Consider the following 18,515-nt stretch of genomic DNA (forward strand, 5'->3'; position numbering starts at 1 on the left):
AATGGGCATTTTTTTCTGAGCTTCTATTGTCAGCAGATAACGTTTAAATATTGCAGGGAAGATGTGTCCAAAACAAAACAATAACCACAGCTTCAGCTAGCTTGTTAGATGATAAAAGGGATGTGACAGGTGTTGGGGCGTACATCAGTCCTCCAACCTGTCCCGCAGATTAGAGAAAACATTTTATGAAAAAGCACGATGCCCACTTCACAGCTGCTTACATGTCCCTGGTCTCCAAAGGTAAGGATATTTCACATACGACAGGTTCACTTTAGAAAAATAAATTTCCAAGTCTCTCACTTCTCAGTAGTCGACTAATCTGTTAATTATCCATTCGATTAGTTGACTAGTTTCTTTGTCATCCCTAACCCTAACTAAACCATTTAACTAATTAAATATCTTTCAAGTGAATTACTGATCTCAGCACAACACATAGCCTAACTTGCTAATGTTACCATTAAGTGAAAGAGGTTTACTATTCAGAATGAACACCAGTATCAACGCCGGAAGAAGAGTAGGCTACTCCTATAACAAACTTTGTAACAAAGGGTTTTTCTTTGGATAGGTATATATAAAATAAAAGCACATTAAAGTACTAGAACCACAACGGTACACTAACAATGTAATGTCTATTTAGAATAATAAAGCTACAGCCCCATTTCATACTACTTCTTTAGTTTATTTTTCCAAAGTGCTTATAAGTTTTATAAGTGGAGAATGTTCTGTAGGCTACATCACGAGCCAGATGTTCCTTGATTTACTTTAAAACATTAGTCAGATTGTAAAGACACAATAACAGCGGTAGGAACATTGAAACTATCTTACAGTTGTGGCCTTCCCTCTGTCTTTGCTGCTCTGTTGTTGAAATGTTCTTAATAAGAACATTGCTATCTCTCCGTTAAACAAGCCTCTCTGTAACGATGCATCAGCAATGAAATTTCACGTTGACAAATTTTTATAGTCGACGTCGCTGATTACGTCGACTAATTGTTGCAGCCCTACTTCTCAGTTTCAATAATCATCTTTGCCTAACCGCTGGGGAGCACCGTCCAATCAAACACGAAAGTCGTAAAAGTCCACACTGTCAAAACCCTGTTTCCAGGTACCAGTTACAAAGAGTGGGCTGACTGGGATTCTCTTCTGTTGCCTACAGTACTGTAACAACAATAATTCGCATTTTAAAGGAAGTTTAAGGTGAGAAGACAAAGAGAGACACAAAGATGGCAACTGCTGGCTTATGTGTAGAGCAAAAGACAGAGAAACCGTGGAAGTGAGGGGTTTGTTCTCACTAAAAGGTCATGAAGTTGTGAGCCAGTCAGACAGCCAGGTCAGTTGACCGCCTCTTTTCTGCTTCCCAGGTGTGCTGTGTGTCACTACTGTGTGACCTTTAGCTCTAAACCCGCCATTTACTGCTCTTACTCCATCTTTTCACTTTATGTACCTGTCTGGAATGCATACTGTGCCAATGTGCCAGCACTGACCATTTTTAATGGTCAAAGTCAGGGCCAAGAGCACAATGCACATATAAACCAATTAGAAATCGGCCTACAAGCGTAATTGGCCTTGTATGCTACCTCATTAGCCTTTGGAAGCCAACACTAGTATTAGTGCCTAATAACAGCGAGCTTAATGTGCTCCTAATTAGCCTTATAAGCCATTCACATTTGTTATTTGCTTCTGCTTAGGTGAACATTCAGTCTCAATAGACCCATTACCCATGGATGAACAGCAGTTTTTGAATGCACTTCTGAGAAGAATCTTCAAAAATATAGTATATAGTATACCAGATTTATTGTGCAAAGGAAACACCTTCAAATAGAAATGAACCCCAGGTAAATGCCTACAACTATGAGCTACGAGTGCAGAATTTGGTATTAGCTATTTATTATAAACAATATGTTAAAACATTTGGTGTAAAGAGAAAACATGAGAACAGCTGCTATGTAAGGACAAGGGAGAATTTGTTAGACCTGCATACTTTAAGATGGGAACTAAAGAGCAAATAGTGCTTTTTTGCAAGTACTATAATCTACTTTGTAGTCTTGTCTAGTTTAATTTCTTTGTGTGCTCTTTTTTTCTGGGAATTTCATAAAATATAGCCTACCTACTTATATTTTATCTCCCTTCAAAATATTTTTTGTTGGCCAAGTCTTAGCATCTGGTGACACAAAGTGCTAGATTATTTCAATGACTCACAGATGAGTTTTTCTCTCCCCACAGACAGAAAGTATAACTAACTTCATTATGGGAAGGAAAGACTGACATATTACACATATTGTCACCTTATAATAGAATTTTACCGTAGGTGAATTAATGCTATTTTCATGAGCAATAAATTGCAAAACTGGACATAAAGAAGGATAATATGAATAGTACAGCTATGTGAGGGCTATGGATTTAGCCTTGCTTTTGTTAGGATTTCTGTTCATACTTATTGCAAAAACTGAGAGCTGACAGAAGACACTGTACAACCTGACATCCTGTGAAGATCTTACATAACGGCCTCTTGCACTGACATTTTATCACAACCTTGATAAGCAGTTAGACCTAAATGGGCCGATGTACTGCCTAAAAAGCAAATGTCTGAATAAGCCAGCAATAATGCCACTACAGAAAATCTGCTGTCCAGAACATTTCTTGTTTTATTAACTGGGGGGAAAGAATGCATGCATTAAAGCTTTTCCCACTGTCCAAGTACTCTGAATGCAGTCTTATGGGCTAGGATAACAGTAATGGAACTTCTTTCACCCCAGCAAGCTACAGCTGTCTCACCACCAACTGCAAAGTGGTGTCAGTCTCACAAGGGAGATGGCGAGAGCTAGTTGCCCTAATCATATCGTTCTCTGAGCTCAGCTGGTGAGACTAATTGGCTGGTCAATAATCTGAACAGCTGGGAAAGGGAGTGACCACCAGTTGCTCGGTTGAAACAAGGGGTGCAACAATCATCACAAATAAAGCTCCTCATTAACGACATGATCTGCCAACCATAGTTCAAAGAGCCTTCTCTTACTCTCATTGTGTTGATTTGTAAGTTGGAATCAGGCAATGATTTCTCTGCAGTCCAGCTGGGGGTTTGTCAACTCTGGGAACACCTTTTTTGTGCCTGTCAATGTGGGATTCAATGTAATGTTCAATTTAAACTGATTTTGCTCTGATTTTATGCAACCATGCATCCAAAATTCATATAATTTCCTTCTCCAAGAAGACACTGTTTTTACAATAAATGAGAATATGTCTCCATCACTAGAAAATGAAACAGGAAATGGAAAGGAAATTCAACTTAGATGCCATGATGGGTCATGATGACTTTTTACTGATGGATATTTACCGGTTGGATTTAAGATAACATTTCCCAATCAAAGATTAAACATTTGTTTGATTTATACAAAATGCTTCGCTTCCTTTCATTAGGCCTATTTAATTTCCCCCGCTTCGCTGGAGTGAGGTGCCGATGGGCTTGTTAGAGGTGTTGAGAAACAACTTTGCCTCCCAATTTGAGATTTTAAGCTTCCTTACTGAGGTATGAGAGTATGCCTGTGTTTATCTGTTGATGATGGTGGAGAGTATGCAGTGACAGTAAAGCTGCTGATTCCATCACTGTATGAGACGCACAATCTGGAATAATTGACATTTAGTCATCACAGCATTACAGGGCTTGAAGCTCTAGCTGTGCAGCGGCTGTGAAATCAGCAAAGAGAGACTTAAATACATAGGCTTACGCTATATTATAATGAAATTTATTTTCATAAAGCAGAGGCTTTTACCTAATGTGTTGAAATGTGTTTTAATATTTACAATTTAACAATATTGTATAATTTTCTCCAGTTAAGACAACACAGGGATTGAGAAAAAGACTGGAAGACAATGTGAGAAATTGAGAGGGAGAAAGAAAGAGACCAGGTCTGACACACAATGGCATTTAGCATTTATCCTGACTACAGCTTTATGCTAACGGTTCAGTTCATTATGTTATATTACCCTATTGCTCTTTCTGTGTGTGTGTGTGTGTGTGTGTGTGTGTGTGTGTCATTAATAACTTATTTTGGGGGCATAAATAATGTGTCAGTTAGACAGGCAAGCTTAGCCAGAATTAATAAATGTCAATGCAACCAGGCGAAGGAGGAAGAGCTCTTTTCTAACTTTCACTTTCAAGCGTAGCACTCAAGCCTAGAGTTTAGAGATGCCCCCCCCACCCCCACCCTTTCGCTCCGAATGAGAAGCAGGAGAAGAGGTACAGAGACCATCGTGATTGCCTGACATTCCCGGGACGAAGAAAAGCTTTCAAAAGGCAGTGTTAAATTAGTTCAATAATTCATAGACCAGTTTGATTATTTCTAGGTGTAGCGTTACCTGACAAGGACTCACTCTGGCCACAAGAGCGCTGTTCTCAAGTCAACCCCTCTACAATGCAGAGAAACAGAAAACATGCACACACATTCACAAACTTTAGGCCCGTGCAGAGTGTTAACAGGCTTTCTGCCAGTAAAGCAGAAAGCCTCCGAGTTTAATAAGAGAGCATCATCAGATATCTTAGACAGGCAACATGTACACGCACACACACAGACACACATAGCAACACATAACACAACATTAGGAAAATCTTCACTATAAGGATTTCAATCTATCAACCTAGAACACAGTCAAGACCGTGTGTCTGTGGATACATGTACCTGTTGACATGTATACTTGTGTGTTTGCATGCGTTTCTGTGTGTAGCTGTGTGTGTGCGCAAGTTTGTGTGTGACCTGTGAACCGCCACGGCCAAACAGGTCTGTCTGGCAGGATAAGAGTGAGACGTCTTATCAGCCACAAGCCAGACAGACACAAAAACACACATTCTCAGAGACTCAGAGACACACACACACACACACACACACACACACACACAGTGGGATAATATGCCACCTCCTATCAGCTATACAGCAAGGCCTGTCACAGTGGTTGGGGTGGAGGGGGGCAGCAGAAGGGAGCAAAGACGGAAGTGTCCAGCGGCATGGAGGATGAGGGGGGAAAGTTGCGGGATGAAGAAAGAAAATGGAAAATGGGATGAGAAGGAAAGAGAAGTGACAAAGGAGAGAAAGATAAAGAGAGAGGGGGCAAAGGAGAAAGTACTGTTATGACAACATTTCCCTCTGGAGATAAGGAGTGATGAAGAAAGGCAGGGATGAATGATCAGAGAAGAAGTATGTTAGCCATTTAGCAGTTAGACAGACTGCCCGGTAGCCAAAAGGTCACACTATTTCAGCACCTGTTGTCCAGTCATAAAACACTGAGATTTGAGCATGTTTCAGTTCAGCAGTCACACAGAAGTCAATGAGTAAGTCTGACTGACAGTTTGAATGCCATGTTCATGTCATATGAAATGGATGGGAGAAATTACAAAGATTCCCAGGGTTACAACTCGCAACACCTTACAACTCAAGACAGTTTTATGATTGGTCATGTGAGGTTTTAAAACACCATTGCATTGACAACATAACATAATTAACATTAAATTTGAGGTTTAATTACCTTGAACAACTGACATTGGCTAACATGAGGTATCCATGTTTGATTTCAAGGCACTTGTAGCACCACGTCAAAGATATCAAAACTTTCAAAAACATCTGAGTATCCCAGTCAATAAAACAATAATGATGATTATCGCAATATAATTTTCCTCAATAACAATATAACAAATGTTCGATAATTTGATATTTATCATGATAATTATCGATGATATGATACTTTTTTTATCATTAACAACTTTGGCCATATTGCCCAGCCTTTGTGGTAAATACAAACTCCATGTTCATTTGAATGTCTAAAACAGGTAATCATGGAAAGATGGCATGAAAGTGCCTAACTCACTGAATGAATAAACACTAAATCACTACGAGACGACATTCCGACTGATTTTCGCAGCAGGTTACAAAGTGAAAGAACGACCTAGTGAGTGATTGACAACCTGACTGTATGACTGACAAGTCAACATATGACTCAGTGAGTGGTTCAGTGTTTGAGTGACTGCAAGTTACAAAGTGATCACCTGACTAAAAGCAGTGAATGACCATGTTTAACGTCTGTTGATAACATATCAGTGACTAGGAAACTGTACGTAACCAAGCCGCAACGTCAGAGTGAATGACTGACTGATTGACTGACTGCATAAAGAACTGCATGGTTAATTGGGTAAATAACTGACTACCTGATTGGGTAAATTACTGACACAATGGCTAAGTAAGCAAAAGAGAGAATGACATTTTCAAATGGAGCAAGTGCTTATACTGCTGATGAACGGCTTTGAGAAATGAATGTGCACAACAACAAGGAAACACCCTGCATTCCTCTCAGCTTTGACACGGCTGGCCCAGAAATTAGCCTCAGAAATGTCAGAAAAAACGGAAAATGGCAAAGAAGAGCAGGAGGGAAGAAGAAAGCAAAGAAAAAAGGGAAGGACTCGGTGGAGGAGAAAAGTAGGGAATAGGTAAAAGAAAAGACAGAAATCATTTCATGACACCACATACTTATAGAAATGTCAAGGGGTGTACAGAGAAGGGCGGATGAAGGGGGGAAAAAAACACAGGGGAGGTGACAAGGGAGGGGAAAGGGGTGGGTAAGGGGATGGAAAGTGGGAGATGGAAATCCTTTTGCCACTCAGAAAATTTGTTTTAGAAGTGTTGGAAAGGGGAGGGAAAAAAAGGAGGAGGAGAGGGAGGAATAACAGCGAAGGAAAATGACTTGGGAACACAGGCCATCAGTCATTGGGAAAGCAGGCCTGACACTACTGCATCAATAATTCAGATGACTACAGCTAATGAGCGAGATCCAAACAAATCACCCCTGAATTCACTGGGAGAAAATTGAAACATTTCAGTGTGTGAAATACGGCACCATCATGGCTGCTTTTAAGCTGCAGTTTGGACTGTATTGGCAACACACAAGGGAGCAGGGGTTGGATACAATATTCATGTCCCTTGAACCCATGAAACATTCACATTTATTTTCATGAGAACGAATCAACCAAGACTGAGCATTGGCATGAATGCATAAACTATTAAGACCAAAGGAAAAGATCCATTTGACGAAAAAACAGAAATAAAAGCAGAAATACACAAAGACTGTGCTGAAGTAAATGGAAAGGGAAAAACAAGATGAAAAGAAGCAATGAAAGGAGAATTTGTCGCTTCTGTGAGAGCACTGACACGGCATGATAACGGGCACTCTTTTATACAGTGAGGTTATTAAATAGGAAGTTGAGAGCTGGCTGTGCATGGAAGCTATATAGCACTCTAATGTAAAGTAGATTGTTGGTGGTAATGCAGTTGGTAAAACTAACTTTTTGAGCAATAACAGTAAACTCTTATGCTATGTTAATGATCAGTCTAAACACAAACATGAGCTTATGAGTTATTTATGAATGTTAAACTCAAATATTAATGCATGCTATTAATCAAAAAGTATATTTGCCTAAGGTGGGAGTATTATTTTTACATGTCAGAGCAACTGGTGTTAACTTACTCACTTCTAATGAAAATCCATCCTACAGACAGTATTCTAACAATTAATCAGCATGTAGGCTTCCCCAAGAACAACCAACAGGGACAGACTGGGGATGCCAAGACCCTAAAATGTGTCATCCTTTAAGAGCTAACTTTAAGATTCTTAAGTTAATTGGCATTTTAGTGCCAAAATCAGCTCCCAGGTCTGTGGAAAGCTGGGAGTAGCTGAAAGGACTCTTAAACAACCAGGACCGATTCACAGGCTTTAAAGTCCCGGGGTTGATTCCCGCCGGACATTTTATTGCATGTCTCCCGTCCCTTACTCTCTTCCTATGCTTCCTGACAAGGCAAGACAAGGTAATCAGAACTGCCTAAAATCTACATCACACTCAGAATGTAAAGCGTGTTAAAGCAACAGGTCCAAAGACATCTACTGCACATTTGTCTGTCCTGGGAGAGGGATCCCTCCTCTCATGCTGTTACTCAAGTTTCTTTCATCTTTTCCCTTTGTTCTAAGGATAGAGGGTGTTGTGTGTTGTACACTGTAAAGCCCCCTGAGGCAAACTGTGATATGTGATACACAATGTATACATTTAAACGTGGCAAAACATGCATGCATTATATCCATTAATGGGAAGATGGAATTAGTGTGGAAAAGTCTCATAGTACCTGTCTGTATTATAAAATCCATAGGCAAGAAGACAGTGCATAATGCAAAACAGTGAGGTATATGGTTTATTTTACAATGAACAGGTCAGACAGAAAACCAAGAGAAGAGTCAATAGTGCTTACACAGTGTTTAGCTTCATAAGCCCCAGTCTAAACTCAGCAAGGCTTGGGTTATGCCCTAAAGGGGCTACCCAGTGGTTTATTGCGCTTCTGTGTGCAGAGGTAGTGGGCTCTTATTATTCCGATCCACTTATTAGACTGGTCCCTGGGTGTGGTAGCAAGCCCACTACTTTGCTATTTCTATCTTTCTATAGATATATAACTCTCTAGATATATATATTTCTCCTTGCCTCAGAGTCGCTGCCCTGGACTTTTTTTCCTCTTTCTTTACCTCCCCTGGCTCCATGTGCCTAGGTATAGGAAGTGCTTACATTGGTTCTTTCTTTGTGCTGTAGTCAGCCTTAAGACAGAAACACAACACAAGCTAGATATAATATCTGGCAGAGCTGGGGTGATGAACGAGGGAGTATTGAAGAGATATAAATATTCTTTCTCTCTCCATGACTATTTCTTCTACTCCCTGAGGGGCATATAGCAGGATTTAAAAAGGCAGGGGTCCACCATTGCTGCCCTAAATTTTTTTCCCTTTTCTTTTAATTGATTTCTTTTTCCCTCCACGTCTGTCACAATCTTAAAGCTTAACTTTCTCCTTTTTACTCTCAGACTCCATTTTTATCAGCATCTTCCGCCCACCCGTATATCTATCTTGATTAGCTCTTAGGAAGGAAACTAAGTAAAATTAAATGTCCCTGTGCTTTCTTACACATTTAACTTTCCAGAGCATAAATAACAGTGGCCAAAAACCACCACGATCAGTGCTCTGGGGTCTGGCTCTGACAGTAATACCATTTTCCACTGGCGTGATACAGCACACTTTTGCTGCAAAGTGTTGTGCTGTACTGTGCCGATCTGAAATTTCACAGCAAACTGATGAAGCAGGATTATCAAGCCGACCCCCTCGGCCCTCTGAGCAGAGCCAAAATGTGACTGTGCCCATCCTCAACTGAACTTTGCTGTCCGTCTAATGATTTGCCAAAGATGTGATAAGTTGTTATGCTTAACTCGAGGGGTCCCGCCGTACAGAGCTACGGTGTAGGTTTTGATTTATCTTTCAGCATCAGTTTATCACCCGGCAACACCATTACACTAAATGGGTATCGTACGTTATCAGGCTGTATCAAACTTGAATAAGTTTCCTCATAGTATCTTTCTCACTGTCATTCATATTTTTATGTAAGTGATGGAAAGCCTGCCTAGTTTTACAGAATATAACATTAGAATGTGCAGTCACCATATTATGTTGTTTTATTGACTCAGCGTGTTGTTCCATTTCTGAGGTCACCCGTCACCTGTGGTGTAGTAGCCTACAGCTTCTGACCATACTGCGTAACCATTTAATGCACAACTATGAATCAAGCTTCACGTGCGTGTCCTGGGTAAATACGTGGCTTTCTCTCCTACATTTCTGCTCTTAACAGAAGTGTAACTGCTTCTGTTAAGTACAGTGTTTTGGTCTAATCTGATTGTGGTGTATAACAAACAAATTGTGAATCATCATCATTATGGAGTCAGTTTATATTACACAACTAAAAATCGCTTTAAAAAATCTATTGTAATTAGTGTAAGGCTTCTACTGTGAAGCCCATGCAGAAAATATAAAATTAGCCAACAAGGGCTAACTCCTTGCTTGATAGAAGCTGGTGTTAAATTCTGCTCCAAAAAATCTAATCTAATGGAAGTAGATAAAAAAGGTAAGGCTCTTATCTGTTAGATGATCAGTAACACTATAAAAAGACCACGACCAAACAACCCCAATTCATTCAAAAAACCCTACATTACATCAATATTGAAGCCGAAGCCTGACGTCAACATTCTCATGTCAAAAGTCTGTTCTGCTCTCTCCCTCAGCCCTTCCCCCTTTTCTCTGCCTCTCGCTACACTGCAAAGGTAGACTGGACATTCTAAAAATATATTTAGTGCACCAGTGAAATATAGACATGTTCTAGTCTGAGTAAGAAACTAGAGAAGCAAGGGGAGAAAAGAGATATGGACAAATAAATAATGCTTTCAATACTGATGATTGACATATTGACGTAACAAACACACATTTGAATGTTTGAGGACAGCCTTAATTAACTTTTCTTTTAGCCCTACCCAGCCCTACAGTTTAGAGCTAAAGCCTGTGCTGGCCAGAGCAAGACGAAGGGCAGTGAGGGAGAGCAGAAGTTGGTGAGATGAATACAAAATGCTGCTTCACCATTTTGTCCATTTCCACCTAAATAAAATCCTCCTTCGCCTCCTCCACCTCCTCTGCCATGGCCCCAGGCAGGCAACTGGGAAAGAACATTTCTCACATTATAACCCATCAATATCTCTCCTGTGGCTCATTGTAATTATGTCTGTCTGTGTGCGCGTGCATGTGTGGGTATGTGTGCTAGTGTAAGTATGCGTAGCTAGCTCCTGCCTGCTACGTGGTACAGAGTCACACTCCCATCGTTAAGACCGGATGGACCAAAGTTAAATGTTCAAATTTAACTCAAAGGTTTAAAGAAAGTGGCAATGACAATGGCAGTGAAGCAAACTAATAATAGCTAGGTACATTTCCGCTGGGTAAGTGATTGAGAAATGCTCTTTCTTACTCATTAGATAACGTAGGTGTCCTTGAGTCGGTCAGTGCCTAACAGCAGACTGTGGCTATAATGGGCAGCTCCCTGGTGTCATTTTGTGAATGTGATTCAAGGCATTGCTGAAAATAAGTGTCAGCAGACTGGTGCCTGGGTAGAAACGGGTAAAAATAAGAATTTATGGGAGTACTCATTAATAAGTGTAAAATTTATGTTTCTAAACTACTAATAAAGACTGCTGAATATATGACAGTTTGGTTTCATTCATCCAAAGACTACTGTAGGCCTTTTCCCTCACAGCATTGATATTGCATTCTTCAGTGTTGAAATATGAACAGATTTTGCACCACAAAAATGTCTAAAAGTACAGTGTAAGCTTTGTAAAGTAAGGAAGCAAATAGATCAAGTTTATATCTGCTGCATTTAACCATGTAAGTAAATACAATGGCCATTATCTGCATCAACTTCCCTCAGCTTGTTGTGTTTTAATTTGCCAGACATAACTGTATATACACTCACTGGCCACTTTATTAGGTACACCTTGCTAGTACCGGATTGGACCCCCTTGCCTTCAGAAGTCTCTTAATTCTTTGTGGCATACTTTCAACAAGGTGTTGGAAACATTCCTCAGAGACTTTGGTCCATATTGACATGATAGCATCACGCAGTTGCCGCAGATCTGTCGGCTGCACTTAGGGATGCAACGATTACAGATTTTGTTGGTACGATTACAGTCTGAGGAATAATCACGGTTTCACAATTATCATGATTATTATGCATTAATTCATTTCACAACACTAGTAATGACTTAAGTTGATTTTTTAATATTTAATTACATTAACAATTATATTTCTATAATATGTAAGTATTAATATAAGAGGAATATTAACTTAAAATTGTTATTGAGGGGAATAAACTGTTTTGTCATCAACTCTCATCCATACATATAGGTTTTAGTTAAAAAGGAAGCAAAAGAAATTAACAACATCTCTCATGCAGTGTTATTAACAACTGAAATGCAGTTAATTGGTATAGTCCTGGAAGTCTATAAGCTCCTGATGTTATGTTAGTGTTTTACATCTGGCAACATTTTTGTGCTTTGCGTGTTGCTCGACGCAGCAACAAACCGTCGTGGCGCCACACAAGCCATTGAAAATAATAGGTTACAGTGCAGCTGTGCTGTTGTTTGTTTACATTGCACTGAAAGCTTGATTGTAAGTGACACGTTTACATTTAATTCCCTACCAACTTGCCATGTCATTATGTATTACCTTTACTGGGGCGTGCAAAGCTGGGTGGTGATCCCGCAGGTGCTGCATCCAATTTGATGTAGGTATTCGCTCCTTTAGCAGCAACCTTTTAATGGCAAGATTTTGAACAGGTGATCCATCATCTTCTGTAACGCCCTGGTCAGTCTCGGTGTACCCGAAATTCTCCAACACTGCCGAGTTCAGCTGTTTCTTTGGTGGAAATAAAGCTTTTTTTGGTTCCTCTGCCATAGTTTAGCCAGTGCAGTAGTAGACTCCATGTCTCTGACGGCACTTTAACCTGGTGCTCAGCTCGTGTAACTTTGTTTTGTGTAAGTTGCAACAGTTTCGTTTCGTGCAACAGAAACACTCGGTGTAGCGGAGCCTTTATGATTAATTAACCGTGACGTTTTAAAGCTCGGCAAATACTGAAATCCAGTAATCGCTACGTCCCTACATCCCTAAGGTGCTATATTGGATTGATGACTGTGAGGTGTGTGGTGACTGTGGAGGCCATTGGGGTACAGAGAACTCATTGTCATGTTCAATAAACCAGTTTGAGATGATTTGAGCTTTGTGACATGGTGCATTATCCTGCTAGAAGTAAGAAGATAGGGACACTTTGGTCATGAAGGGATGGATATGGTCAGCAACAATACTCAGGTAGGCTGTTGCGTTTAAACAAGGCTCAATTGGTACTAAGGAGTCCAAAGTGTGCCAAAAAGTTATTCCCCACACCGCTGCGCCTGAACCGTTGATACAAGGCAGGCCGGATCCATGCTTTCATGTTGTTTACGCCAAATTCTGACCCTACCATCTGATTGTCGCAGGAGAAATCGAGACTCATCAGACAAAGCAATATTTTTCCAATCTTCTATTGTCCAAATTTGGGGATCCTGTGCGAATTATATCCTCAGTTCCCTGTTCTCAGCTGACAGGAGTGACACCTGGTGTGGTTTTCTGCTGCTGTAGCCCATCTGCTTCAAGGTTTGACGTGTTGTGCGTTCAGAGATGGTATTACCTTGGTTGTTACAAGTAGTTATTTGAGTTACTGTTGTCTTTCTGTCATCTTGAACCAGTCTGCCCATTCTCCTCTGACCTCTGACATCAACAAGGCATTTTCGTCCACACAACTGTCGCTCACTGGACATTTTCTCTTTCTCAGACCATTCTCTGTATGGTTGTGCATTAAAATCCCAGTAGATCAGCAGTTTCTGAAATATTCAGACCAGCCCGTCTGGCACCAACAACCATGCCATGTTCAAAGTCATTTAAATCCCCTTTCTTCCCCATTCTGATACTCGGCTTGAACTTCAGCAAGTTGTCTTGACCACATCTACATGCCTAAATGCACTGAGTTGCTGCCATGTGATTGGCTGATAAGCTATTTGTGTTAACAAGCAATTGAACATGTGTACCCAATAAAGTGTAATAATAATAATAATAATAATATATATTTTTTTAATTTTACCTTTATTTAACCAGAAAGAAAACTCATTGAGATTAAAAATCTCTTTTCCAAGAGCGTCCTGTCCAAGACAGGCAGCAGCCCAATTAGCAAGGTTGCAGACATTAAAACATTATATAAAATATAACATAAACGTAAAACATATAACAATTTATGATGGGAATAAATAGTGAGTTACGAGGTCATAAAATATAAAAAAATTCATATATATTTACCACAAGTGATAAACAACAAGGATCGTCTGAGTAATCATTCAGAACAACTAGCTCACTGATACAGTAGTGAGAAAAGGAATGTGGCTGAAGATTAATTTTTGCACATCTTCACCGCAACGGTTGTGACACATTCATTACATATACACCTTGCAAGCCTTTAAAATGACTGACAGAAAAGATTAAGTGTTTACAGCAAACTGGAAAGCAAATATGTCCATCTCAATCTCAGCTATTCATTAATTCTCCCTCTCATTCAAATCCTTTTTCCTTAGTGATTATTCTGTCCATGTATTCATCAGTGAATTATTCCACTCAGCCTGCTCTTTCTTCATCCATTTGTTAACATATTCAATTATTTTTTCATTCATTCATTTGTTCACCTGTCATGCATTTGTCCATGCATTCCTACATTTATTAATTTCCCAATTTGTCCACTCAATCAATTTCCTATTCACATGCTAAATCAGCTGAGAAGAAAGGTGGTACAGCAGTGAAGTTAAAATAGCACTGTGACTTGGTGACTTGGAAGACCAAAAAGAAGATATTAAACCGAACCAAGGTTGCCCATTAAACTACACACTGAAGCATCCCACATTATAACATCATGGTGGGCTGCACAGATTTACAAACATAGTATTCTCAAAAATATCTAGGCTGACTGCAAACCATCATTTGGCTGAAGGCTGATGGAAAAGGAGAGCAGAACAACGTGATGCGTGCATTTGGGTCGTTTCACAAGGCTCAACTTTTGCTGCAACAAATGATCGTGTTTGATGCCAAAAAAGGCACTAAAATGTGAGTCACACAGATACAACCTGACATGACTTGACTGTTTAATGTGAGACAAGTGCTCTGCAGGTGAGCTGGGCTGTAGTGTAACTGGCTAGGGCAGACATGAATAATATAGTTTGACCAACTAATTTCACCTCACAGTCTACGTGACATGGATCAAGTATTCTGTCAAACTACTATTCCCATGGTCAAACATTAATCACTAGTAGTAGGCTATTTGTCATAATTCTAAATAAGATGATGCAATAAAAGTGGATCACTGTGGATCATGTTTTAATAAAGACAAAATATCTGTAGACAAAAAGCAGGAATGGCCAACACATAACTAAATAAAATAAATAAGCTGTTTCATATCACCCCATAAACAAGGATAATTAAATACTACCATTTTTAATATATAGTGGCTTTGATTTAAATTGTTTTAAAAATATCACAACATGCATGAAAACATGAACAAATAATATAAAACAATAATAATAATCGCATAAAGCATCCCTGTTCAAAATTCACAAGTTGCAAATTGCACTTCCACTTTAGGCCTCATATACAAAATTATCCACTCATGTTGCTGTAAAACAGCTAGACGCAATCCTACCACCAGTAGAGTAAATGTGTGTGCCATTACTATCATTAGACAGCACATAACTGCGGCATATGTAAAAGTCACTTCATCCGATTTAACACAAGGCAGGTGAAAAGGTACGGCGCGCTAGCAAACAGCCCACTGACAAATGACAGCATCCATTTCTGCTGAAACGGAGCTAACGTTACTATCTCTTCAATAAACCAACCACATGATCGTCTCGTACACTAAATCATCAGTAGGCTGTTCCGGTGCACTACAGCTACCTAACAAAGCAATATTGGATATTATGAGATTTTTGCCAGAATCGTCTAACATCAATCTTAAACTGTCGAGAAGTAAAACACAGCACTTCCTGCACGTTTCAAAATAAAATCCTTATGGGCGCAACAATGTTTTGGAGTAACGTTAATTCTCAATGAAGCTAATCTCAAAGTGTCAGTGTAAACCCGTAGGGCATTTCAGTAATGCTTTCCGAACAAATTGACTTTTAACAGAATACTGTAACTAACTTACACATCAACAACATTAGCTGTCTATGCCTAACCAGGTAACAATAACGTTAACTTAGGCTTGTCATTTTATGCAGAAAGCTAGCAAAACCTAATCGCACAGGAAATAGTCCAACAGAAAACGTAGAAAATATAACTTGTACGTAATCTATCTTTCATTTACTGGCGTTTATCCTTCCCCAAACCAGAGCGTAGCACCGACAAACTTCCTGTCTATTCTTACTCATTCTCGCTACCTTAACGCACACCGGCAGATTCAACTTGCACAGTCCATTCATTAAACAGCACAAAAACCGCCGAATCGCCGAAAATGTATTCATTAAAGCGTTTGCAGCGTTACCTCCTTCTTCTTTTGTCCTCCCCCGGGCGGCAGACATAACACCAGGAGGAAGAAAACAGACAGGACCGACAGGTTAGCAAAGGATTTAGCCCAAACAGACGCCATGACGGAAGGATGCTCTAACTGCTAGACACGTCTCCGCTGAGGGATTGGGTCCTTACTCGACCAATCAACGGAAAGAGATTTGAAGCGCGGAAGCCTCTGGGTTTTGTAGTTGTTTAAGGTGACAGCCCTTTAATAGCGTGTCTCTGGATTTTGACATTTAGAAGTCATATTTTTCATTTCAGCTTTGGAGAGGGCATGAAGCCTTACCAATGTCCTTACCAATAGGCGACTTTTCTCTGCTTCCTGATGCCTCTTTCATGGCAGCCACTGCCATCAGTGTATGGCCCAGTCCCAAGGCAATCCCCACCCAAAAGCCTAAACCCTGAACCCTCACAGATTTAGTCGATGGCACCTGGTAAGTGCTTATCAGGCTGCAAGGGCCTGAAATTGTAATATGGGACAGCACTTTGTAACATATCACATTACCTTGTTGATGTCAAAACATGTTACATACAATTGTATGTTTGGGATTTTTTATTTTATATTTTTTACTTCCTTCATTGCCAAGGCGCTTAAGGGACCGACTGTCTGATTTGAACTTATTCCAGGCTCTTGCCTTACAGAGTGGTTGAGAGGTCATTTTTAATTATGTTTAACACCACAACACTATGAACAGTGGGTTATTCCCCCAGGCAAAGTCTGCAGAGATGCGGACTTACCGAAAGTATGCATAAAGGGCTCATGCACTTGATGATTTGACTGCAGGACAGCCCTAAGCCCCCGTGGACCAGGAACGCACCTCTGTGAGTCTGTGAGTGTGGAAACTGGGATTCAGCCTATGAATGTGAGTGTGAACAGGTGAATGTGACACGTAGTGTAAAGCGCTTTGAGTGGTTGGAAGACAACATAGGTGCTATATAAGAGCAGTCCATATACTAAATGTAAAACTTTGGCACTTACAGTAACATGGCATCGTGACCTCAACATTGTGTTGAGAAAAAAAATAATGCAGTAATTTGAAAAATAAAGCCAATGGACGCAAAGCTCTTTGTCATGAATGATTAATTTTACTTCTTTAAATGTATAAAAGTTTCGTTTGAATCCAATGCAAAAAAAACCCAAACATTTTTCAACAGTAGACAGGTTATATGATACAGCTGTCAGACAGAGAATTTAATGAATAGCTCACACCTCACTTTGTGATTAATGTAATGCAGTACATTAGCCTTACAATAAACATTTCTATCACCCGTGTAAAACTTTTCATCGTCAGCACAGTAGTGACTATGTTTTTTTGTTTGTTTTTGATACTGTAATTGATATACTATGCAGACGCTGTGCAGCTTTCAGTGTAATGCAGTCCAATGCAACACCACAAGAAACTACAGCTTCATTACCTTAACACACTCAGCAAAAAATTACCATTAGCCCTGTAAGTATCACAATGGAAACTGTCGTGGATTGCATTACATCGGACATGGGTTTCTACATTTCCGGCCACTTGGTGTAATTCCCTGGCTCCAACCCAGAGGCAAAGGAGAGGAAGTGCCTAATCCAGTTAACGTTGCTGCATTCCTTCTCTAGCAAGAAAAGCTTTCTGTCTGTCTTAGATTGCATGCCTACTCAGGTGGTACAACCTTTATTGGCTCAATTGAGTCATCTTAGCAACATAATATTACTTTCAGAAGGTAAATAGTGTTGAAAATGGTAGATAGAACTGCTCATCTAAAATAAAAATAAAAACCAAACAAAAACAAGTTAATGATTCGTTTCCCTCTGAACTTCTCAGCCAGTATGCACAATCATACTTGATCTGTGCAGGGTAACATGCAGGTAGGCTAATGTATGTTAGTAAGGTAGTAAGTTAAGCAACAGGTATGACAGACAAACTGTAACAAACATATAACTGGACATTGAGGAAAATCATGGAAAATGGGAATGTGTGTGCTCCCTTCAGCAAGGGGGTGTGTTTGTGTGGGTCCGGGGGGGGGGTTAATGGACCAGTAATAGATGTGTAAGTGGCTTGTGCAAGGTCTAATGACCTGCTGGAACAATCCAGTGCTCTAGAATCTTCTGCTAAATGGTAGTGAGCACAATACTTTTAAGGTGAGACTGAATGGCATATTAATAAGACAAGCACATAAATAACACAAAAATCATGAGTTACCAAAAGGCTGAATGATGTGATTATTTATGTATGAAAGAAGACTGTTTCATGAAATCTCTCTTTCTCTCTCTCTCTCTCCTCTCTCTCTCTCTCTCTCTCTCACACACACACACACACACACACACACACACACACACACACACACACACACACACTGCTGAAATGAAACGCATGTTGAAATATTAAAGCCAATGCACCATGAAACAATCACTGCGTGTTGCAGTCTTGTTAAACCACAGTTCATTCACTCTACAGTGGCTCAGTCATGGAAACATTTCCAGACTTGCTGGGCTTGGTTACAGGATTTGGGAA

The 18,515-nt window shown here is 39.9% G+C and overlaps 1 protein-coding gene across 4 annotated transcripts in view; it reads right to left on the bottom strand.

The window, feature by feature from the left end:
* tusc3 (tumor suppressor candidate 3) overlaps positions 1-16,142 on the bottom strand; it is a 98,429-nt gene extending 82,287 nt beyond the window's left edge. For all 4 annotated transcript variants that reach the window (XR_005443817.1, XM_038713895.1, XM_038713894.1 and 1 more), the window contains exon 1: positions 15,992-16,142. Coding sequence is in view for 3 of the 4 variants with exons in the window: in XM_038713895.1 (XP_038569823.1) it covers positions 15,992-16,096 (105 nt within the window). In the remaining variant the exon portion in view is untranslated. The remainder of the gene's footprint in view (positions 1-15,991) is intronic.
* Between the last annotated feature and the right edge of the window lie 2,373 nt (positions 16,143-18,515).

Source organism: Micropterus salmoides, unplaced genomic scaffold (assembly GCF_014851395.1).
Source record: "Micropterus salmoides isolate LMB-PRFRI ecotype aquatic unplaced genomic scaffold, ASM1485139v1 Ms_hic_scaffold_12, whole genome shotgun sequence".
NCBI lineage: Eukaryota > Metazoa > Chordata > Actinopteri > Centrarchiformes > Centrarchidae > Micropterus > Micropterus salmoides.